This window comes from Pocillopora damicornis, chromosome 5, assembly GCF_964200805.1.
Source record: "Pocillopora damicornis chromosome 5, jaPocDami1.2, whole genome shotgun sequence".
In the NCBI taxonomy this organism is placed as follows: domain Eukaryota; kingdom Metazoa; phylum Cnidaria; class Anthozoa; order Scleractinia; family Pocilloporidae; genus Pocillopora; species Pocillopora damicornis.
The window spans coordinates 21,993,477-22,017,378 of NC_142674.1; the positions used below are offsets into that span (position 1 = coordinate 21,993,477).

A 23,902-nucleotide genomic window follows, 5' to 3' on the forward strand; every position below is an offset into this window, starting at 1 on the left:
TTTTTCCTTATCCGCTGCTCCCTCTTCCGCCGTTCCTCAGTTCCCAAACTCCTCCGTTCCTTGTTCCAATATTCTCAAACTTACCCGTCTTGTTCGCTTGATTTATCGAACGTTGGATCGGTTTTTTTCGGTTTTTGACTGATTTATCCCCGCAAGTTGATGCATTTTTGTGGTGAAATCATTTTTTCATTATTAATCTATTATTCCTTCCAATGAATAAAAGAGAGTTCCTTGCTTAGAAATTTTAGAAATGTCGATTGCAGTGAGTTTAAGCTCCAAGGAAAATGTTATTGATTCTTGATAAAGCGGAATTCGAAGTAGTTTCCAGATCACGCAATCGATCAGACAGAGGCATGTTTTCATTTTACTTTCGATTACCTTAAATGGTTTTTTTAAATTGTGTTGGTTTTGAACTGTTTTGACTGAGCGCCATTCAAGGACATTCTAATAATTTCCTCAAGGCGAAGCCGGTTATGCAAGAAATCTAAAATTATTCACTGAGCACAAAAATTCGAAACAAAAAATTGCTGGATTTTCCTGTGAACGGAAATAAGATCGTGATACGAAACCAAACGAATATTTAAACTTCCTGTGGATCTGTGACTGGTTGACGAGTAATTCTCTCTACTCATTTTTAAACATCTTGTGGTAAGTTGTTGTGAGAAGTTATTAATGGATCAAGGCGGTTTCTGACTGAGGAATCATGTTGTGTTCCTCTCGTCCGTCTGCTGGGCGATGTAGAGAGAATGAAAACATTGGTCACATGTAAAATGGAAGTGTAAGATAATTTTCCACGATGTGAATGAATAAAGATCAACAATTTTTCGATCCAAATCGCAGACTCTCAACCATTATGCTCTCTACGCTCAGGAAAACATATTTTTTGTTGTGCGTGACCGGAGAATTCTCGAGGGCCAGTGAGGGCGGTCACCGACGCAAAGCCTGAGTCCTTGCTCAAAATTATGCCCATATTAGGTAAAAATAAACGGAACGCTTCATACAGTATTCCCACATTGCACGTGCGAAAATTTCAATATTTTATGAAAATATGGCGAAATTTTGCGCGTCAGATCCGCATCATGAGCGATTTTATTCTTTAAAAGCGACAAATTTGGGCAAGTTTGCTTGTAAACATGCAAATATTTCACTTTTCCGCATGGATTCCTTGAATAAACATCATCAAGTGAGCGTCATCAGCGGGATGAACATGCTTATCAGCCTAGCCAATCAGAAGCTTGCACGAGTTTTGCTGTATATATAACCCTGTGAGGCTCCTGACAAGTTACTTTTCGACGGGAGTTGTGCTCGTAGTCAGTTGTAATCTCATCTTGTTCCGCACTTTTAAAGTTACCTTCTAGAAATGGCCGACGAGGACGTTGCTGCTTTGGTCGTGGACAATGGCTCTGGTATGTGCAAAGCTGGTTTTGCTGGAGATGATGCTCCCAGAGCTGTTTTTCCTTCTATCGTCGGTCGCCCAAGACATCAGGGTGTGATGGTTGGTATGGGACAGAAAGACTCGTATGTCGGCGATGAAGCCCAGAGTAAGCGAGGTATTCTTACCTTGAAATATCCAATCGAACACGGAATTGTTACAAACTGGGACGATATGGAAAAGGTAAGGTTTCCAAATTTATTTCGTGTAAAAAATTGACAAATTACTGATGGTTTTTGTTAAATTTTAGATCTGGCATCACACCTTCTACAACGAACTTAGGGTTGCCCCAGAGGAACACCCAGTTTTGTTGACCGAGGCTCCATTGAACCCCAAAGCCAACAGAGAGAAGATGACTCAGGTAATATTCGTTTGCGAAAAATGTAGAAATAATCACCGCATGAGGGAACATTGTAATGTAACTATTTACATTCGGCGTTTTCGAGCTCGGCCGGCAACTGCTCATTTTATTTGGTCTGCATAATTTTAGTGCTGAGTAAATGCGGCAGGAGTGAACAGAAATTTGTTTCTTTGACGACGTATGTTAACGTTCAGAATTTTGTGCGCAAGCTTAAAAATCATGTTTTCTGCAACGGTTTCAGAGCTATATGTTAATGAGATTGCATTTAAACGCTTGATCAATATTTCATCTGGGCTGTCTCTCGACCACGGAATTTGAAAGGTTCAAATTGGCTAACCTCTTACAGAGGAAGGCACGCGGAAAGTTGCCACATAACAGTAACAATTTGGCTACAGTGCCAGTCGAAAGCTAGTAGTATGCTGTAGAGACATATAGAAGGCTAAATCTGCTTAAAATATCGTTCAAAATATGAAAATTTTTTTGGTTAATCGAGCAAATTATTTGTTCACCGGGACTTCTTAACAGGGAACGATGTGTTGCCTTATTTGGTCATGTTGTTTTGTGATTGGTCAGGTTGAAAATCACACCATTAGAAGTTCGAAAACGTGACGTGGGAGTATTGTTGGACTATCAGTACTCTGTAGGTTTTATTTCCTCGGAATATTTTGACTACGAACAGAACCTTCTATTCCAAACGATGATCATTTTGATCAAAAAATTGTGAACCTGCACCCAAAAATTGTTTTTATGTGAGCTGTAGAGAGTGTATCTTTTTTATTGCGATATTTGAGTAAATATTATTTTAAGAAAACAACAGTATTGACGTAAATTTGGATCTCTGCATACATGGGCTTAATTACCGGAAATTAGCACAGAACTGAGAGGAACATAAGTGTACCTTTATCATCAAGAAGAATCTCGTATCATGTAAAATTTCGAGTTGATGTACTTCGAGCGGATGTGAAAAGACTTGTAGAATAACGTTTATATTATCGGAGCTCCCACTTTCAAGAAATGTTAAGTAAATTGCGGCCTCTCTTCCTTTTCAGATCATGTTTGAGACCTTCAATTCACCAGCCATGTATGTCGCCATCCAAGCTGTACTTTCGCTGTACGCTTCTGGTCGAACAACTGGCATCGTTTTTGACAGCGGCGATGGTGTAAGCCACACTGTACCCATCTATGAAGGATACGCTCTTCCCCACGCCATCCTTCGTCTTGACTTGGCTGGCAGGGACTTGACCGACTACTTGATGAAGATCTTGACAGAGCGTGGATATTCTTTCACCACAACTGCCGAGCGTGAAATTGTGCGTGACATCAAGGAAAAGCTCAACTATGTCGCCCTTGACTTCGAACAGGAAATGCAGACTGCTGCCTCAAGCTCCAGCTTGGAGAAAAGCTATGAACTTCCTGATGGACAGGTTATCACCATCGGAAACGAGAGATTCCGTGCTCCAGAGGCTATGTTCCAGCCATCCTTCCTTGGAATGGAATCTGCTGGTATCCATGAGACCACTTACAACTCGATCATGAAGTGTGATGTTGACATCCGTAAGGACTTGTACGCTAACACTGTGCTCTCTGGTGGCTCCACCATGTTCCCAGGAATTGCTGATAGAATGCAGAAAGAAATCACTGCCCTGGCTCCACCCACAATGAAAATCAAGATTATTGCTCCTCCCGAGCGAAAATACTCCGTATGGATTGGAGGATCAATCTTGGCCTCTCTGTCCACCTTCCAACAGATGTGGATCTCCAAGCAGGAATACGATGAATCTGGCCCCTCCATTGTTCACCGCAAATGCTTCTAAGCAAATGGCTTTACAACAACTGATTATGTGGAAACATTTTCAGGATTACACTCGGAACTGACTTTGAGCCTGCTCTAAAGAGACTTGAAACGTTATTTTCAAGGAAACGCGTTTTGACTATTGTAATATGAATCATTAATAGTTTTATAAAAGATGTGAAAATAAACGTTGAAAATTAGCAGAAATATAACTTGTTGTGTTGGTTTTCCTAAGAGTCTGTTTGTCTGCGTTGTTGACAATTCTCGAAAATACTAAATTCGACGTGGTTTTCAAACCATGGAATCGGAAAGGCGTATATATTTAATCTTTGATTATCTAATATAACCTGTATAATATAAATATATTCTGTGTGAGTCAGTTGTAAACTGTTGTGACTAAACAATCTTTCGTACTAAAACGGAGATTGCGTGACCACCCCACTGTGGTCAAAGAACTGTCGGTACAAAGGAAAAGCTCATTCTGTATGTAACCACGCGCATCAGATTGACCGCGACTGTTCTACGCAGCCGTTGCGTGACAGCGAAGCAGAATCTCACCTACATTAATTTTGGTCTTGCTGTCATCCAGAGTTAGCAACACCTTGTCTCGAAGTTCCCAATCTGTATCCTTAATCCACCGAGTTCGCCGCAGACCCATAGGGAGCCTTAAAGAAACTGTGCCCTTGTACGAATTTCGCGAACCTTGTCTTTTATTTCTCAACCGGAACCGCTTTGGTCAACATTATCCGCGTAGTTGTCCTGAGGAAAGGGAGACGAACAATTTCGCTTTTCTCACAAATCAAATGTATTTGGTACCTTACTATCAATGTATTTAAAAGATGAAGCTCTGCAAAATTACGAGTAGATTCTTTGAGTGATGCACAGCCAACGTCGACCTGACCCTACTCCTAGAGAGGGTTAGAAAATTTATCCTAGGCTCCCTGAATTAGTTTCTCTTTATAGGAGCTAGCATTGCAATTTCTTCCAGTCCGCCTTCATTCCTGTAGCAAGGGGTGGTTGGAGTGTTGGATATTTTAATGTGTAATGCAATGTATATACCTATTCATTTGTTCACCTAAATCTGGAGAAATGTGCCTGAAAGGGAGAGTTTACAGACCAACCTTGTTGATCTTATGGTGGCTGGTGAATTCGAACTTTGTGCATTTTGGTAGGTTGCAAAACTTTATTATACTTGAGCATAGGTTTTTTAATTCGATAGCGGAATTTAATTTTACCATTCGTATATCTTACTTTCACCAATTGTTTATGGTCAAATTCTAGGGAAATGTTGAATTCTTCGAAGCGATGTATCAAGAGACATAGAAGATACAACGATCTATTTTCATCCATTCTCTATCCCTGTCCCTCCCCCTGTTTCTCCGCCCCCCAATTTTTTCCCAAGCATCCCTTGAAAATTTAATTCCGCAATGTGAAGGGTAGATTTTTTTAAGTCGACAGCTCAGGAAACGTTGTCTGAAGTGCCCAAGTCCGTGGGAGTGGGGGTTGAAGGTTGGAAAAGGATGGTGGATGAAGAGGATGAAACTTCTTTGCTGGATCTGAATGGAGAAGGTTCAAATATAATATATTATGGTGAGGGTGGAACTAAACTCACCTGTGACAACCATGCTTTAAAATCCATTTCAAATACTACATTTTACTAAATGAATAATAAAAAAACTAACGATCTTAGAGGAATGAGGTGGTGTAAGATTTTCCCTTGACCTCATGCACTGGTCTATTTTAAGTCTGTCCCTGGAAAGGTTATCCCAAGATGTCAAAAAGTTTCCAGAGATGTTCCAGAAAGTTGTGAAGGTGTCTTAGAGAGATGACAGTAATATGTTTAGATTTTTGCTGCCCTTTCTTCCATTGCCAAAGCTTTTGGCTAAATGTGTGATCATCTGAATGGAATTTTGTTCCTCTTCAATTTATTCAAGTTGCTGTGACATTAACTAACCCTTCCACTCCCAATATCTCAGTAGTAATTCTCCTTACTGTCTGCTATACAAATTCTCATGATGTTAATTTGGAGAATTTGGTCTTGGATCAACTAATAATCCCCTAATTGATAATTTTCTATATTCTCATCATTTGTCTACTTGATATTGTATTGATATTGTAAAGAGAAATTCTGTCTTGGTCCCTTAAGAGAGCTAGGTAGTGGGTACACCAGGTAAACATTAGGTATTCTGTAAAAAAGAATGGTTTGTGTGTGAACACAAATAACGAGAGATGTCAATTAAGGGGTTGGTTGATCACATTTCACACCAGCAGTTCCGCACTAACAGCAAATCTATTCTTCTATCAGGGAAACCGAGTGTTTCAGATGTCAGGAGGCAAGAACAAATCGCAGATGGAAAAAAATGTCTCAAGTACAAGGTACGAATAGGGAAATGTATTCCTATAACTTTTTTGTAAATTTGCATTTTTTGATAAAGGAGTATCACTGGAAACATTAAATAATTTTTGGCGCAAACAGGTATAGTTTACCAGGATTAACTTAAGCCAACTATCTTTACACATAATAGAAAGGAAGGAAACTGGATTTAACATCACCATGAGCCTAGATGTTGTTTCCTTTGAAAAAAATTTGCATGTGCTGTTTGCATGTGATATGTGCTCTTTGAATTATAAAGTTAACATATGTATCCCTTGCTAAAGTTTAAGAAACCTGTAAACAATGAGAACTGAATGAGTGTCAAAAGAAAGAAAATATATGTCGCAATGTTGGAAACAAAACTCTTAGCTCCCTTTAAAAATTTTGAAATGTTTTCCATTTTAAAACTTTTATCTCCTTTTAAATATGTTGAAATGTTTTCCTTTTTAAGGCTGCCATGAGAGAAGTTTTTTTCAGAAACAATTTCTTTGATATTTTTTGGTTAATAAATAATCAGGTCAACTCTACATCCCTTGCCATTAAAGGAGGAACCATTTCTTGAGGTGAGAAGTTTGGCCCTGTGAAAATTAAGTTGAAATGTTTTCCTTTTTAAGGCTGCTATGAGAGAAGTTTTTTTCAGAATCAATTTCTTTGATATTTTTTGGTTAATAAATAATCAGGTCAACTCTACATCCCATCCCTTGCGAACTGAATTCCCAGTTTTCTGGGAATTCCTAGGAATTCCTAGGAATTCCTAGGAATTCTCAAAAATTCCCAATTATGCAAATGACTCTTGCAAACTGAATTCCCAGTTTTTTGGGAATTTCTGGGAATTCCTAGGAATTCCTAGGAATTCCTAGGAATTCCAAGGAATACTCAAAAATTCCCATCTATGCAAATTAACTCTGATTTAAAAAGCTTGGAATTACTGGGAATTTCTGGGAAAGGAAGACTCCAGTTTTGTGAGGACTTGGAATCCCTAGGAATTCCTAAGAATTCTCAGCTTTACAAACTACCTATAATTTAAGAAGTGTGGAACTCTTGGGAATTGCTGGGAATTGAATTTGAGGCAATTTTAATACCCTGAGGTCCACATAAATTCTAAGAAATTCTCAATACCTTGAATGTGAAGGTTTTAAGAAAAAGAGTAATTTCAGAGGCTTAAAACTTTGGCTCAATAAAAGGTATGCTATACAAAACTTACCAAGAGATATACATACAAGTACATGTTTATAACTTAAAGATCATGAAATTTATTACTCAAACTAAGTTTTAGTAAATCTTTATATTAATATGGATTTTCTCATGAACCAGCTGTCAGTTATGTTAAATGGAAATTGCCAACTTCCACAATAATTAACAATAATTACATTGTTATCTTACTTCCCTAACCTACATTACTGGTTGCCTTTGTTAGAAAACCTTGGAACAGTCAAGCTCAGTTGCCTCAAACGCTGTCAGAGACTTTTTGTTGACAATACTTTTAGTAGAAATTTCATGCCTTAGACCAACAAATTCAACACCTAATTAATCTTTCTTTTTTCATGATTGTTGTTGCTGCTTTTTTTCAGTTTTTTGCTCTATTTTCATGACTAATTGCTGTAATTTGTTTTCCTGTTTTTATTCTTACAAAACATTTTTGTAAGAGTTCCAATACTTGTGGATCATCCACACACTTTGCAAACATTTGGCATGCAGACAAGACAGAGGTAGTCAATGTACCCTTCGAGGAAAAACACCTTTTATATGACGTCTTCAATTTACTTTATTTGAAACTCTGATCTGAAAATATTTGTCAACAAGACTTGTTAGTAGTGAGAAGTACCAACCAAGTTTCCTTTCATAACTTAATTTCTTAAATGTCCCAATTACTGGATCTCCCCAAAAAATATTACATCCTTTTATTTTTGGTGCAAATTACAAGTCCTTCTTTATATAAAAATGAAAAATGCTAGTCACACTTCAGTAGTCACAGCTCTTATTAGTTTACTTGTTGTTCTTCTCTTTCTGTCAGCTATCAACAAAATTGTTTTATACTTCAGGCAGTGCATAACTATTTGTGGACCAGAGTTCCAACGCACCTCTGTAATCGCATATAGCTACTCCTGTCTCTTGTACAAATGTTTCTCCTTTGTAAGACGCACTCTACTCTGTTGTCAATACTGCTTTAAGTTCAGTGGAAATGACTGACTGAGGAATCGAGATGGCGGTGTTGGAACGTGTTGCTGAACGCTTGCTACGGTCAAGCTTTGTAGATTTAGGTACTGGTACACTGGGATCATCTATGTATCTCTTACACTTCCGAATGTGGTATCCTTCTTTTATAAATATGAGGGTAAAAGACGATTTGTAGTAGCATTCAAAACTGTGATTGGCTTGTGTTATTTCTCACCTTTGCCATTAACACAACTCAAGTGAGTTTCGAGTCTTTGTTTCCTCGACAACTTTCGGCCACAAATCGTGCATTTGTAATACGATCGATTCTTGTCGATTATTTCTACATAGAGTGAGCTCACATCTTTATTTATATCACCAAGCTATCCATATTCTAGAAGCAGAGAACCGGTCGGAGAAGTCAAAATAAAGTTCGGCGCTTCTCTTAACACTGCAATCGGCAAGCCAGCGGATTCACTTTGCTAGCCAATGACAAGTCCTAAAAGATCCACGTGATCATGCCCGTGATCGGAAACAAAGAAGACTCCATTTGGCGCTCATCTTTGAATGTACTTTTCATCGGTTGATCGCTTTTCTCAACTGTTTTGCTTAATATAACATTTCTAAAGATAGCTTTTATTCTGGTTCAATGGGAAAACGAGAATAGCGTGAGTGTTGTAAAAGAGAAGAAAGTCGTTGGCGCCGTGGAGTTAAAAGTAGGGACAACAGTTGACATATGGACCGGTACAAACAAGGGTCGAGTGGCCATCTGTAAAGCTACGATTTTGAAAGTTTGTGGTGAGTAAAAATTGCGATATTCGTTGTGATCAAAATCTTATAAAAGAATAGATGTAGCGGGTTGAATTAAGCTTACATAACGCTCGGCGCAACTGAAACTAGAATAATTCTGAGAATCGAATCGGTCACTTGCATGCCGCAGTTTCTTAAGCTTATGCTTTACAATGAAATAAACCTATCAGTAAGGTTTCAAGATTCCTCTAGTCACGTTTGGGAACATTCAAGATTCATAACAAACTTTAGTACATAAAGAAGCCCTCCTTGGTAAAAACAAAATAATGAATTCAGCCCTTTTTTAGTAAAATCCATGAGAGAGATGTACTAACTCCAATATAAAAGTCACTCAATATAACACAGATTTCTCAATTTGAGAATCCAATGAATGCCCTTTTCCTCATAGCCATCTTAAAAGCCTGGTCTGAGCTTTAAACATACATATTTTAATATATTTTTTTTTTCAAATTCAGATGTCAAGGAATCCAGATACAAAATGGTCAAGGTTCTTGTTGATAACCTCATTCAAGGCCAACTCATTGTGAGTCCAGGAAAAAAAATACAAACAGTACAAACAGCAGCTAAGTTTGCAGTTTAGGATAACTTCATTCTAATTTATTGTTACAGTTATAACAAGATTTTAATCAAAAAATCAATTTTATTTGTCTGTAATTAGCCCCTTCACTCCCAAGAATATAACTATATAAATATAACTTAGGATATTGTATTTTTTGGAAAAGAATCAACAGATTTTATTCACAATTTGTGTCAAACCAAATTTAATGATTGATTAGAACTATTTTATACGAATAGCTATAATTGAGGATTAATCCGTATGAAGTTTTCAAGAAAAGAAAAATAAATCAAATTCCATCCTAATATTACCACACATTGATGTTAATAATTAATCAAAAATATTTTACATGTACGCCTTAATCAAGCTTTTAAATAAATTTCATTGAATACTTGAATTTTAGCTGGGTTTTTTTAATTTAAAGTATTTATTTTATATCATTAGCCTCAAATTTTTGCTTAAAATTCCCAGTAATTCTTAAACATTCCTAAAAATTCCCAAAAATTCCCAGAAATTCCCAGAAATTCCTAGGAATTTTTTAGATTTACAGCTTTTCAGGGAAAGTCATTGGTTCTCTGAGTTGGAATTCCTAGGAATTCCTAGGAATTCCTAGGAATTCCAAGTCCTGTTGGCTATAAACTTGGAATTTCTGGGAATTTCTGGGAATTTCTGGGAATTTCTAGGAATTTCTAGGTTTTTAGAACCAGAGTTGTTATGGTTGGGAATTCCTAGGAATTCCTAGGAATTCCCAGTCCGAATTTACCGTGAAAATTCACACCTTTATTCCTAGGAATTCCTAGGAATAAATTCCTAGGAATTCCTAGGATTTTCCTAGGAATTCCTAGGAATTCCAAAAGCCATTTCGCAAGGGATGCCATTAGAGGAGGAACCATTTCTTGAGGTGAGAAGTTTGGCCTTGTGAAAATTGAAGTTATTGAATGATAGACATTCTCAGAAATTTGTGAACACTGTGAGTTTCATGTCAAAAGACACCATGCACTAAAAATGTTTCTTATTTGATGCACCAATTTTGACAAAATTAAAGCTAGCAAAATTTTCTTGTAACATGTTCACATAACCCCTAACATTTAAAACAATATTGACACCTACTTAATTACCTTATTTTACCCACAAGAAGTTATTTTTTTTGGTGACATTTGGTTTGTCACACATTCCTCTCAATAACATTGAAGTCATCAGAAGAGGTGCATAATTGCTGCTTGGATTGAAGAGAATAACAAACTGGAACCTAGATAGGAAAAACCAAAAACCGCATTGGATATTAAATCTGAAACCTTTTAGTAAGTTCTTTGATGAAATCTGCAAAGTACAATGAACATCAAAACCAAAATAGTTAAGTTTTTTGGGCACAAAAGCCACAAATTCAATCTAAAAAATACCCAAAACTGTTAAAGAGAAAATCCCAATGCCCCCTCTCTTTGTGTACAGACTCAACTGCTTACCTTTACTGTTTTCATTGGGACTCCAGCAAAAAAACCAGCAAAAACAAGAGCTTTATTTTGATTATGATTGTGAGAACTGTTTTAATATTACATTAGATGATCCATCTGGCACCTAGAGGAAATTTCAAACATCAAATAGACTATCACTATTACCAGAATGTTATTTCTTTTAGTTTTAGTCATTTCCTATCCTAGCAGTATGCAGGAAGTTTGTCACTAAGCACCTAGTTAAACAGCCAAGATGCTACAAGCCTGACCTTTATTCTCATGACATTGATGTTTGATTTAGGGGGCATATTGTAAGGAGAAATTAGATGCTTAATGGTCTGTCTTAGGTTTGCTTGATGGTGGACACCAGAGCTCTCAGACACACAATGATTCTTTTAAGAGCTGAGCATTGCCTCTTGATAGTTTATTGCTAAGGAAAATGTGATAAGCATCAGCATTATAAATCACTTGACTTGCATTTGCACAAGCAAGCAATTAATAACAAACAAGCTCCCATCCCTTAGGCTGGCTATGAATGAATTTTTACCGTCTCAGGAGTGACCAAAAACAAATTTCTCTTTTAGCAATATAAGGACACTTTTTAACATCCTTTTTTTTTTTTTTTTTTTCAGGAATATTGTGTCTGATGCATTTGTAGAGAGGGATAAAGGAAAGAAAGCCCAGTCAGGGAGTTCTGCCATGTCACTGCAAGCTTTCCTTGTGGTTTATCTCTACAAAAAGGTGAATGACGATTTTATTGTTGATATAATTTTCATATCCAGCTTATTACTTCAGTCTGTAACTAGGTGGCAATATAAAATTTCAAACTCATATGCGTGGTGTTTTGGCACGACTTATGTCATGGATTATCAGTTTTTTGTGTTTTATCCACCAACTTTGTTTTTACATGTTACATAAAAATTATGTTTTCAGTTTAATTTGAATCACAATATTTGAAATAAGTATGGTTGCAATAGTTGAATTCAACACTCGCATGCACAAATGTGCCCTTTGGAATGTTGATCTATGTGAAAACAAAATTACAATATTATCCAGCTAATGTTTTGATGGATTCATCATGGCTGTGTTAGTGTGTGGTCAATATTTTCACCATACTTGGATAGTTGATGATAAATTGTTTTCTATCTGGTTATTATGGATATTGGTTAAGCTTAGTTAGTTTTATTCTGTTGTTTCCAATATGAGCATGTTGGAGTTTGTATTAAATAATATTTAGGGTAATCAGCAACAGTTTTCTTAAGGCTGTCAATCTTTCAACCCTATAACTCCCATGAGTGACCAAGACAGCATTTCTCCTTACAACATCAATACAATATCAACCAGATATTAAGTGATGAGAATAAAGAAAAATATTAATCGGGGGTTCATTATTTGATCCAATACCAAATTGTCAAAACTAACATCACAAGAACTGTATAACAGACAGTAAATAAAAGAAAATTGCCAATGAGATCTTGGGAGTTAAAGGGTTAACTTCAAAGATCTGATTGTTAATTCTCCTTTCTAGCATCTAAAAATTTTCTGGTAAATGAGTTACTAGAATTTGATGTTAGATAACATAAAACTTCTAGCTGATACATTTCATTGCTATCTAACTGCGCAAAATAGAGTACAAATAATGTGCAAAGAGAGTTCAAATATCCTGCAATATTGTACAGTTATTTGGACAGGTGGCTATTTTGTACTGTAAAAAAACCTGTTTAAGCAGTTGGCTATGTGTGCTATGCTTCTCTATCTGCTTTGCTTTTCTTGCCTTATGAGAAATTTTATTAGTTTAGTATCCAATTAAAATTTAAATTATTAAACATTTTGGCATATAGTATTGCTGAGTATTCTAACTAACTGAGTATTCTAACATTGTTTTTATTTTGACAAGCCTTACAGGCTCATCAAAATAATGCACAACTTGTAAAAATACACAGCAATACTACACGCCAAAATGTCTAATAGGATATATGTATTCACACTGCCTGTTTTAACTGGATAATGATGGATATTATAAAGAGGAGTTGACTGCTAATAACATCTGGGAGTTAAAGGGTTAAAAATGATCAAGAACTTAACATTTCTATCCTCTCTTGAAGCCTCCCGCTCTATGAGGCTCTTTTCTCTGATAAGTTCCACATCTGAACATCAAGTTCCCTTTAATTCCCTTCTCTAGAACTTCAAGTTTCTAATATGCACCCCTTCTCTTCTAAGCTTCTGTCTAGAACTTAGAGTTTCTGATAAGCCCTCCACCCCTTGTAATCCCCCCCGTTTAGAACTTCAAGTCTACTAAGCCCCCTTTGTAAAAAAAAGCCCCTCTTCTATGAGCCCCTTCCTCAATAAGTTCCCCACACTCTTTAGCACCCTGCTCAAAGAAAGTCCCTTTCATTGAGCACCCCACTCTGATGAGCCCTACTCTTTTCAAGCATGCCCAGGTAACCTGAGCCTTCTATATTATCTGTCCTCTGTTTCCAGTGCCCCTTTCTTGAATTTCCCTCTCTATGAAGCACATCTCTGTGATAGGTCCCTCTGTTTAATAAGCCCAGTTATCTAACACCCCCTGCCTAACTGTGCACCCCTCTCTGATGAACCCCCTCTCTAATAGGCTCACCCTCTATTTAGCCCCCTTCTCTATTAAGCACACAACTCTAATAAGTCTCTTTTTTGATTGAAATAAGCCCTTCTCTAGTAACCCCTTAATCCCTGAGGGTGACTAACATCTAATTTCTTACTGAGGGATCACTACTAAATCCAACATAAAGACTTGTGAGAACCAAGGAAATGATTGCAAACTTGAACAGCTCCTGATTTTTAACTAAATTCTCCTTGTCATTGCCATGAGAAATATATTAAGAATAGTATGGAGAATATGCATGCTGATGTTAGGGTGTAAAGAGGTAAGCCCCTCTTTATTAAGCCCCTTGGCCAGAACATTGAGTTTGTCACAAGCTCCCTCTCTTTCAAACCCTCTTCTCCCCTTTCCCTCTAATGGTAGTGGTGGTGTTTTTTGTGTGGGTTAGGACAGGTTTCATTCCTAAGTGTTCAAGTCTATATTTAAGAGTCTGCATTACTGTACCTTCCATCTTAAATATATTTACCATAGGTTTGTCAGCCATACAATTGCATACATTATTCGGTATTCATTTTATCTGGACAGAAATATAAGAGAGAAATCATGGTTTGCACCAAGGCTATCAGTGGAATTTTGGAAAGCCCCCCTCCCCCCTCCCCCCTCCCCACCAACCTTTCCCAGCTTTGGGGTGGCCCTTGGGACAACTTTGGCTTTGCTTTACTGCACCCGATCCAAATGTGTTTAGAGCAACGTCAAAATACCAAAACCAGAGTTTTTGCCGAAAATTGATCTTCTCGCGCATGCGCATTGTGGGACCGCTGTGTGGGTTTTTCTAAACTGAAATATTTTTTTCTTGGAAGTGAAAACACCATTTCTTTGCTAATTTGCATTTCAAAAGACTGGAAGCTAAGAATATTCATGTGAAATAAGCATTTATATATTCAAGTTCTTTCAATGCTGAACGAGCATGGCGAACAACATTAAAAATTTAGCGTGGTTTTGTCTTTTTCTTCAGCGAGGAGGTCTCCCGCTTAGAGGCTTCGATGTTGGATGGGAACATAGCGTTTTGAAGAATATTTGCCTAAGAAAATATTTCATTTGCGGCTGAAAACAACTCATTGTTGGATTTTTATCCGCCTCTCAGCACGTGGAGATGAAATGACCGAGAAGGTTCAAGATGTGGATGTAGATACTGAAAAGGTACATAACTGGTCAAAGTTTGTTCTTGGAATTTTCCTTAATAGAGTAATTTAATATTATCAACTGAGTTGATAACGTAAATTGTCTTTTTTTTGAAGCAAGAGGGGAGGGCTTACCGTAGTTGGTTCTGTGATAGCTCATCTTAGAATGAATGAAGCGTTATTCATCACAAAGTTTCATTGAGTTTATAAATTAAGAAAATGATTCTCGTAGCTCAGATCTTTATCGACGCCGAAAGGCAGGGCAGCAACTGATTTACAAGGAAGTGTGTAACAGCTAGAGGAGAGAATTAGCAATTAGATCTTGGGAGTTAAAGGGTTAAGTCTGTGTGCTATACGGCCGTATCTGGGGACGAACTCGGCATGAAGCGACCAGATTAGGCCGATTTTCCCGTGGATGGGAAGCCAGACCTTTCCAGTATTTTGTTAGTTTTCCAAGGGACTTCGTTGATACTCCTTAAAACTCTTGGGTGGAGTAAGTCAATATAGATTTTAGTGTCTTGTCTAAGATCACTTCATACTGCTTGGGTTTGAATCTGGATCTCTCGACACAGAGTCTCGTCCAGTCCATTGAACCACAGTGTCTTCCGTTGTGCAAGATGTAGACAACTTTTTCCACAAATAACTTCATCATGTGACAATCATCCTGTCCTCCTACAGGCAAAAGCACGCAAGAACATGGTGGCGATAAACTGGATATGAATAGAAAATCACGCAATTTGTTGAGAAGAAAAGGTGACATTCAGGATGGACTTTTTCCAACGGTGAGGTAATCAATATTATCCAAACTAACACTTAAGTGCGTGGTGTGTGTCATGCGACTTGGGTTGTTTTTTCCGGTAAAATTTCCGCACAGCCCCATACTATTGTATAACAAATCTGTTTTCCCAATGGTAATGTATTGTTTTTGTCATTGTTTTCTCTATCCAAGAACTGAATGTATGATGTGGTATGAGGCTGTGCGGAAATTTTACCTTTTTTCCTTCGGGGAAACAAATGTTTGCGGCTGAAAGTGGCTGAAATTTGTGCTGCATGGAACTCATCTACTATGATTATATGTTCAAGCTACAGAAAATTAGTGAGGAAAGAAACGTATATTTTGAGTTAAAGAAAAATTTTCTAAATTTTGAAGTAGAGGGCTGTATTGTTAATGATTCGCTGATGAATATATCGGTGAGTGTTAATGCGACGTTTTTCATTTGACCGAAGTTATTTTTTGCGGATTGTTTCCCTTGGTGAAGGTTTTCTTGCGCACCTAGGGCTTATGCAGCAAATTCGCCACAAAAAAAAAATGCAAAAATTTTCTGGCCGCATGGACTTCATCGTTATTTTTTGAATGAGCTTTTTTGCTTTAACATTTTGAAATATGCTCAGCTGGGAAAAACACTGCAGAAGTTTTTGCATTCTGGACGTGCATACTGGATTGTTAACACATAAATTACGAAAATGAAATTGACTAATTGGGCCGCTGATTGGAAAGCGAGATGTGGCTTACGAGGTTTTACTGAAAAAAAAAGTAGGTAAAAAGAAAACTGAAAATGATTTGCGAAAGAACTCGAGGAAGGATTGATACCGAGTGCTAGTGATAATTTAAAGTTCGTGTTTTTTTCGGTGATTTTATCAAATGAAGGATTTGGAAAGATTTTTGTTTAAACCTATACTAGTCTAGAATAAAGCCTCAGTCCCAAAGGTAAACTATCGTTTTCGTTCTGTTTGTTCTTTTATCAAAGAAGGTGGTTGCACGAAAATCTTGCTGAACTCAGTTTAAAATTTTCACATTTTCTGGTTGACAACAATTTAAATTTTCTTTTTCAAGTTCTTGGAAAACTTCGGCTTGTAAGAAATAGATAAGACAAACGAATAACTCACGGAGTAATCATAGTAAGATGTGTAATGCAATATTGTCATGTTAACGTAGAGGAATGTTTGTAAATTTACGTTTAGTGAAGTAAACTTTCCCAAATTTGAAATAAGGTGTAAGAGCACCAGTTGAAAAGTTCTCGCGACTCCAATTCGCTGTTTTTTAAAAGGGTAAGCGAAAACGGCAGACGAACAGTGAAGTTTCAGAACAACGTATTTAAAAATTATTTGTGGACTATCGTTATGAACTGTAATGTATGTCCAAAAGAAATGGCAATCTTTGCGAATTATTTTATTTGTTTGTTGACTATGTTGTTTAATTTGCATCCACACAAAGCTTTCATTTAATTATTTTTGATTTGAAGTATCACTTTCGAAAGCCAAGAATAATATTTTTCTGTTCTTTTCTCGCAGCTCGAAGTCTGTCAAGACTCGAAGCGCATGATCGAAAAACAATCACTCAAGCGGGAAACAAGTTCACAGCAGAGTTGGAACACCAAGGTTACTAGATTATCTTTCAAGTGAGATTATTCGAAAGAGATTACAGTAGATTGACGCTTTCGTTTTCAAATAATTTCTTGCAAACAAGTCCATTATAGAAGACGACTTAAAATAATTCGTGAAAAAAAAAACTGACTAGATTTCATTTGGAGAGTTTTCGCGTAAGTTTCAAAAATTGCTTTGCTTAGTTCAGGGAATTCGACTCTTTTCTTTTTTTACAGTTTTTCGAACGAATTAATTTAATTGATAGGGTAATTCAGTATTATCAACGTGTTGATAAGGTATATTAGCCACCGTAAGGAGTTTCAAATCTGACGTTTTACCCTGCTATACTCTCCCACCGACGCAGCACCACAGTTTCTTTAGAAACTTACCCCTGTATTTATTTAATTAATAGCCTGCTTCAGGACGAATTTAAAATGAAAATGTTCTCCTCCCGCTTTTCCTTAGTAACACCTGTTCAAATTTTTAATATTCCTGCCTAAAAACCGCTGAAAATACGCATGCGCCTCATTTCTTCAAAAAAATTATTTATAGGCTTTGTAAGTAACATCTGTTCATATGTAGCAAATTTTCCCGCCAAAAAACTTAAAATACGGTGCTCAAAAATACGCACGCGCCGTTTTTTTAAAAATATTTTCCAATGTTATCGTAAAAGTTCATCTTTCACTTATGCTATATATTTATATTATGAATAAAAGTCAATAAACATAGCAATGTTGTTCACTTTTTTATTTGTAATCTTTATTTCATTCAATGAATATAATTCAAAGTTTTTTGTCTTACAAATCTCTTCTCCTAAATATTCCTTAATTAGTTGATAGAAATTCAATTAAATTATTATAAATATGTGAAACAAAATTTGTTCGTATATAAACTAAGTTTTTTGGCGGGAAAATGTGGTTGAATTTGCACAGAGTTTCCCTTGACAAATTTTTGACCAAAAAATTCAAAATGGTTTCCCTTAAATTCTTCTTCCCAAAGCTTTGTGAATAGCATTTTGTGCAAAATTTCTCAAGAAACCATTTCTGAACAGACTCTCGTCCAAATTCCTTGTAAAATTTACCAGATTTTTAGCTTACATCCTGATGAAGTAAAAATTTTTGAAGCAATAATTCTCTCGCTTCAGAATTTTGGTTTTCGAAAGTTTTTGCACAAGATGCAAATATATGAACATAACTACAAGACCTTTCCCAGCCATGGATTGCTTTGTTCGATATACTTAAAGCTGCCACTGATCGATAATTCTCGTCAAATTCAATTACTAAGCAAAGATAATCCTTCACCGTTTTCTTTTTGATAACGCAACTTCAAGTAATGTTCACGTATCTTTTCTTAATAATTGAGACACGAATTTAGCCGAGTTAAGTTCTATTTTTCGCCGATAAATTATGAAATTCAGATTAAATTCTCCAAAATTTCTTACATTCCTGTGTTACATCAATCTTAGGCTGGGAAAGGTCTGTCTACATTACAAATACGACAAAAAAACTATCAATGACTGGCTCAAAGAATATAAATTTACCTTCACTCGTTTCCTGAGCAATGTTGCATTCAACGAGAAACAACAAAACAAACAATATTTTGTTACGGGTTGTACAAACCAAAATCTTCTAACAATTCAAGAATTCTCTAGTTTCTTCACCATAAGTGAAAGAAAACATACAGTGCGCTACAAAAACGGGATTACGTAGCTAATTTTCATGGCAAAATGTGATTTCTGATCGCATGCGAAGAATTTTTTTAAATGAGAGAAAAACTTAAGAAGCTCTGTGAAGAAAGTGCTGCTTTGAAACAGATCACTGGATTCTCTGAACTTTCAAGTCTGCCGTTAATTTCAGAGCCAAACTTAATTAGAGAATTACTTTTCATTTGCTTGAAACTTTCTCAAGAAAACCTGAGCTGAACATGAATTCTAATTTTTATTGTTAGGGTTGAATGAGATAGACAAATGTTTTTTCTTAAAGATGTCACGACTAACGAGGTTATTGTGAAATGAAAGATAAAATTATTACAGGTTTGGTGCGTAGTTCACTGGAGTCCTTAAAAAATAAAAAAAACTGTCGGATCTTGAGATCTAGTACTTCCAAGCCAAATTGAAGTTTTTATGTGTTCTTCTGTTATTTACTTTGCATAAGAAATCAAAATGTCTTCGATCTTAAATTGACAATTTTGTGGTTTGCACAACTATAAACAAAACAGTTTTGAGAAAATTTCTCAGAGTTCTCTGAACCAGTAGTAGATTTTATTAACTAAAACTTGCAAAAGGACAAGAGGACGTTGGCAAATGGACTTTCCTAAAACATTTTACAAAAAGATAAAATAAATTTTATCGTTTAACTTGGGAGTATCAGTCGATCGTGTGGAATTGCGTTCGTCAAATGTGATTGGTCAATTTTGATCTGTCTGTGAAGTTCGTTCGTTGATGGTTTACAAACAGTTGGAAGGTGCCCATATATTTAATGGCATCTTTTTAGCTAAGGAAACAGCTTATAGCAAGTCAGTTGTTTTTGTATATAAATTGTAGACGATGTTGTAGGTTAAACCAAGAGCAAAGTGCTAGTGTGGTTGTTCGTTCATATTCAGATTTTTCGTCGTTTTCTTGTGTCCAGTCAGTCTTGTGTTTAGGTTTCTGCCAGTCTCATCCTTGTCTTAAAAGTCGATCACTAAATGTTGTAGATTGTAGGTTACATACAGTTTTGCTGCTCTAGATTTCGAAAGTAATTATTTTGTATTGTTCAGTCATCATTGTAAATAATAAGAAAACAGATTCAAGGTATAAATTTTCAAATGCTTTGTAAACAACAGTTTTGTTCGTCTTGCTGAGGTTGGGCTGTATAATGAATTGTTTAAAAAAGTTAGTCGTTTTGTACATCGGTTATGCATTCTTGATGTAGCGTAACCAAATCGTTTTGGTTTTCCAGTAAGTTGTCCTTTACGATAGTGAAAATAAAAAATTTGACATTTTTATCCCATTTTAAGTTTTAAGTTGCCATTGTTCTCTTTTCCAATGCAAGATGGATAAATTGTTAGAAAACTAAGTGAATTTTTTTTAAGGTGGCACTGGCAATTATGTTAAAAAAAATGTTTCCAAATTATCCCCGTCAAGGAATCCCTGTTTTCCAAATGAAGGAGCAACGGGTAATAGCAAATTGTTGCTTGGGTAATACAGGCCAAAATATCTGTTCACAAAGCGTCCCTAAATCATTTTTTTCGTCATTGTAGGTATCGTTGCTTTCTAATAAAGGCCAAAACGTTTTTCATGAATGGCTTTTTAGTCGTCACTGTTTGCAGTTCACCATAGAAATCTTTGTTGTTCTTAATATTCAGAGTTTCTTGAACCGTCTCTCTGTGCCTCCTTAAAAAATCCACCATAACTACTTAACTATTATAGTCGTAGAGACTCGACGGTGATACTTATCAGTGCAGCTTACTTAAAGGTCAGTGCTTGAGAAACCTAAGTCATGCAAAATTTAATTTCTACTGTGCAGTTTGTATAAAGAAATAATACAAATTGAAAAACAAATTAAACAGCTGATCATCTCAGACTTGACCTTTCAGTAAATCTGCACTATCAGTGCAACTGAAAAATTACTACAACAATATTATTTATAAATTCTTATCTTTACTGAGTGATTCCAGTTTGTGTTCCCGAGTTCCCTTTTTTTTCTTGTCTTCTTCCTAATCTTGCTTTTCCTGTAAACAAAAATAAACAAAGCTCTTATCAGATCGGTTGGCTAAATTACAAACTTTAAGTTTACAACCTAGCGCAGAATAAAACTAGGTCAAAAAACGAAGTTAGCAGTAACCAAGAAAAGTTCATTTGAACAATTTTAAAACACCGTGTCACAATTCCTCTTCGCCTACTAAAGTACATGAACTTCAAAAATATAACGCACGTGGCTGCGTTCAACTTGATTTACAAATGGGTCATCAGCTTTTACTCAAATTATTGGAGCAACTTCAGAATACCCCGCAACTCATTTACATGTCATTGAACAAGAATAGCGTCTATTGTGTTATGCCTCGATCTTCAAAGCCTCCCGACACATGTAAGTGAGGCGGAAATGAGTTGCGGGGTATTCTGAAGTTTAGCCAATTCGAAACTACGAAATAATTTATCTCAAAATATTAATGACACAGCATTATTTCTAAGTAAAGAATTGAGTTCGTTGGTTCGTAACAACGATAAAAGTGAACTACGTTCTTGTAGAGAATAACACTTAGTCGAAGACCAAGTTGAAAGCACTGAATGAAAGCGCACGAATTCAGAAACTTTGGTTCATTATTTCGCTTTCAGTTACTAGAATTAAATTAAAACAAAACTCACCATCGGTTGAAATAATGTTTAGTTATATCATTAGCTTCAGGCCATTCGGATTTTAAGCACGCCCTTGGTTAAACTTTCCCTAAACAGTAACACGTCCTCACCCGTCCACGACCTGTTTGGTTTGACGCACATTCAACAGCTACACATGAATATGGATTATAAAAACACCAGCCAATTACTGACGAAGGCGTTATAGCCTTGGAATTCATATTTTTAGTCGCGCTCTTTTGTATGCAAATAACAAAGATAAAAGAAGGTCATTTCAGGTGTAATTTTTTCTCCGAGATGAATAAAATTGAAGTTGCATTTGAAAAAAAGAAACGAAAAAGAAAAGAAACAGTGAAAACCTTGGGAAGTATATGAGAGTCACAAAAAATGTTTACATATTTCACCTCCATGAAAATTTCAGACTTATATTAAGAATTTGAGAAAAGAAGTGATATGAAATAATATCGTCTTTTCCCAAAAATGCTCAGATGCCGCACCAAATAGAATACTGGAAATTTCAACACATTTTGGCGCAAGCGGTGATCAAGCTGAATCTTTCTGGCGCTTTATTTTATTTTTTTTTTACTAGGAATATACGGAGGAGCTTGACACAAAAGAAAATACAACGAACATGATTTCTATGCGTTCGATTTCGGGACTAAAATGATACTGAGTACAAATTTTAGATGCTCTTCGCGCCGCAAATTACATATTTGAAGTTGGATATCTGGCCAAAAGCTTTCACCAAAAGTTCCTTGGCATGAGATGAACAAATACATGAATGAAAATGTATATTTGAAAAAAAGAAATAGCCAATAAATCATAACGATAAAAAGAAATAAAAGTGTTCAGGATTGCAAGGGTGGGGTTCAAGAGCAAGTCAGACATTTTAGCTTAAGTTTTAATCGAGAGACTTTGCAGATATGTTTCATAACTTAACATCTTTAATTTATTTGTACCCTAAATTAATTTACATGATACAAAAAATATATATTACATAAAAAATTGAGAGAGTTCAGGCTGCCCATTATGACCATTGAGGGCTACATAGAGCAACCTCACTGAGGTTATTAATAAATTATTATATAAGAGGGTTAGGTAACACACATGCGCACACATTACACAAAACACAAAAAGAAAAAAAGGAAAAAAGCTTGTAGAAAAAGAGAGACAAAAAGAGAAAGCTAAGTACGCCAGTATTTAACAACGGAAAGCTAGAAAAAGTATAACTTTGGTAGATGTACAGTTAATATTTAGCAAAAAGAATAGACTTCAAACTTTTTTTTTAAAAAGTAACGTTTACGGGAGGCTATCATCAAAGAACCACAATCAATAGGAAGGGCACCTGTACATTTGGCTGCTTCTTCAGTGAAAGGGTTAAAGCACCTTGAATAGATAATTATGTGATTTCTCCTCACAATATCAATAAACTATGCATCCAACATGCAATGAGAATAGACAAGCTTATCGCTAAGGCGTATATAATCTTTTAGTCAATAACTGCGACGTTTGGTTCAAAATACTCTACAGCCTGGGCTCTACGCATACTTACTTGGTTTGTAGGAGAAGGTTTTCTGACTGTTATGTGCAATGATACTCATCCACAAAAATGTGCACAGGACGAAGTAATGTCACAGGCCTCCCATCACAGCACTGATTCGACACTTCTGGGTCGGCGGCAAAGTACACTGATTGCACGGCTATCAGTGCGTATGACAAATGCACTACTATTTTACCACGGTAGATGCGCAGCTGATCAAACAGGAAATACGTCATCAGCAGGACTAGCAGGGAGATGATTAATAGACGCAAGTTTTACGACAAATCACAGCGCAAAAGTTAAGCAGCAATACCAATGAAGTTTGAGACTAATTTTGGAAGAACTTTCATTTGCGCCTAAAGTAATCCTCGTTTTCTTTGGTTTTGCTTAACTATGGGCTGTGAATGGTCAAGAAAAATCGTGCCATCCTTTCAACCAATCAAATTTGAAACAAAACCCAAGCGCGACTTGGTCACTCGCATTTTCCCGTGCTTCAAAAAGAAAGGTTTGCTTTATTTTACTCCGGGTTCTTATTAAGATTAATTTTCAGTTTTTCTAACAAAAATTAATAACTCAAATAATCCAATAACTAGTTCTACTCATTTGGGATAATTAGCTAGATTCTTGGTCACAACCACCTTATTTCTTGATTCTGCGATCCAAAAAAATATACATTGTTAAGCCTAGATTCCATGAAATCGATATAAATTCTACGACCGTCGCAGAAACCGAAAAACGTGATCTCAATCGGTAGTCATCATATGGACATCACACGGCTTAACAGTGGCAGCGATCCCAGCGATCATAGCAAATACAGCGACCACAATCATTGAGATCGAAAAATTCATATCTCATGCCTTGTTCCCAGACTATTAGCTACGAGAGTAGCCACCGCCGAAGAACGTGACTAGCAATTGTTCAAGCGCAGCAAACGGGATTTCTACAATCATTCGGATAAATCAATGTGCTAAGTTAA

General features: G+C 36.3%; 1 protein-coding gene and 1 long non-coding RNA gene across 8 annotated transcripts; both read left to right on the top strand.

Moving 5' to 3' along the window:
- Positions 1–1,284: 1,284 nt before the first annotated feature.
- Positions 1,285–3,792, top strand: LOC113676617 (actin, cytoplasmic). Its single transcript, XM_027193291.2, has 3 exons — positions 1,285–1,615; positions 1,683–1,793; positions 2,843–3,792. Exons 1-3 carry the CDS (start codon positions 1,361–1,363, stop codon positions 3,605–3,607), a joined length of 1,131 nt encoding a protein of 376 aa, XP_027049092.1. The 5' UTR covers positions 1,285–1,360; the 3' UTR covers positions 3,608–3,792.
- Positions 3,793–4,181: 389 nt separating this feature from the next.
- On the top strand, positions 4,182–17,781 carry LOC149045974 (uncharacterized). Of its 7 annotated transcripts, none has more exons than XR_016186704.1 (8): positions 4,520–5,175; positions 5,891–5,961; positions 6,477–6,522; positions 11,563–11,671; positions 14,524–14,612; positions 14,648–14,708; positions 15,368–15,476; positions 16,982–17,118. It is a non-coding gene; the product is annotated as an uncharacterized LOC149045974 (long non-coding RNA). The 7 variants fall into 7 exon arrangements; XR_016186705.1 differs by having other exon boundaries at positions 4,614–4,753; positions 5,037–5,175; positions 14,524–14,708; positions 16,982–17,781; XR_016186703.1 differs by having other exon boundaries at positions 4,182–4,753; positions 14,524–14,708; positions 16,982–17,781.
- The last annotated feature ends 6,121 nt before the right edge of the window (positions 17,782–23,902 follow it).

Bases quoted from the DNA above. Each gene is read 5' to 3' on its own strand.
- LOC113676617 (XM_027193291.2), top strand. From the start codon at position 1,361: ATGGCCGACGAGGACGTTGCTGCTTTGGTCGTGGACAATGGCTCTGGT. The intron at 1,616-1,682 runs GTAAGGTTTCCA...GTTAAATTTTAG, and splicing joins ACTGGGACGATATGGAAAAG to ATCTGGCATCACACCTTCTA. The intron at 1,794-2,842 runs GTAATATTCGTT...CTTCCTTTTCAG, and splicing joins ACAGAGAGAAGATGACTCAG to ATCATGTTTGAGACCTTCAA.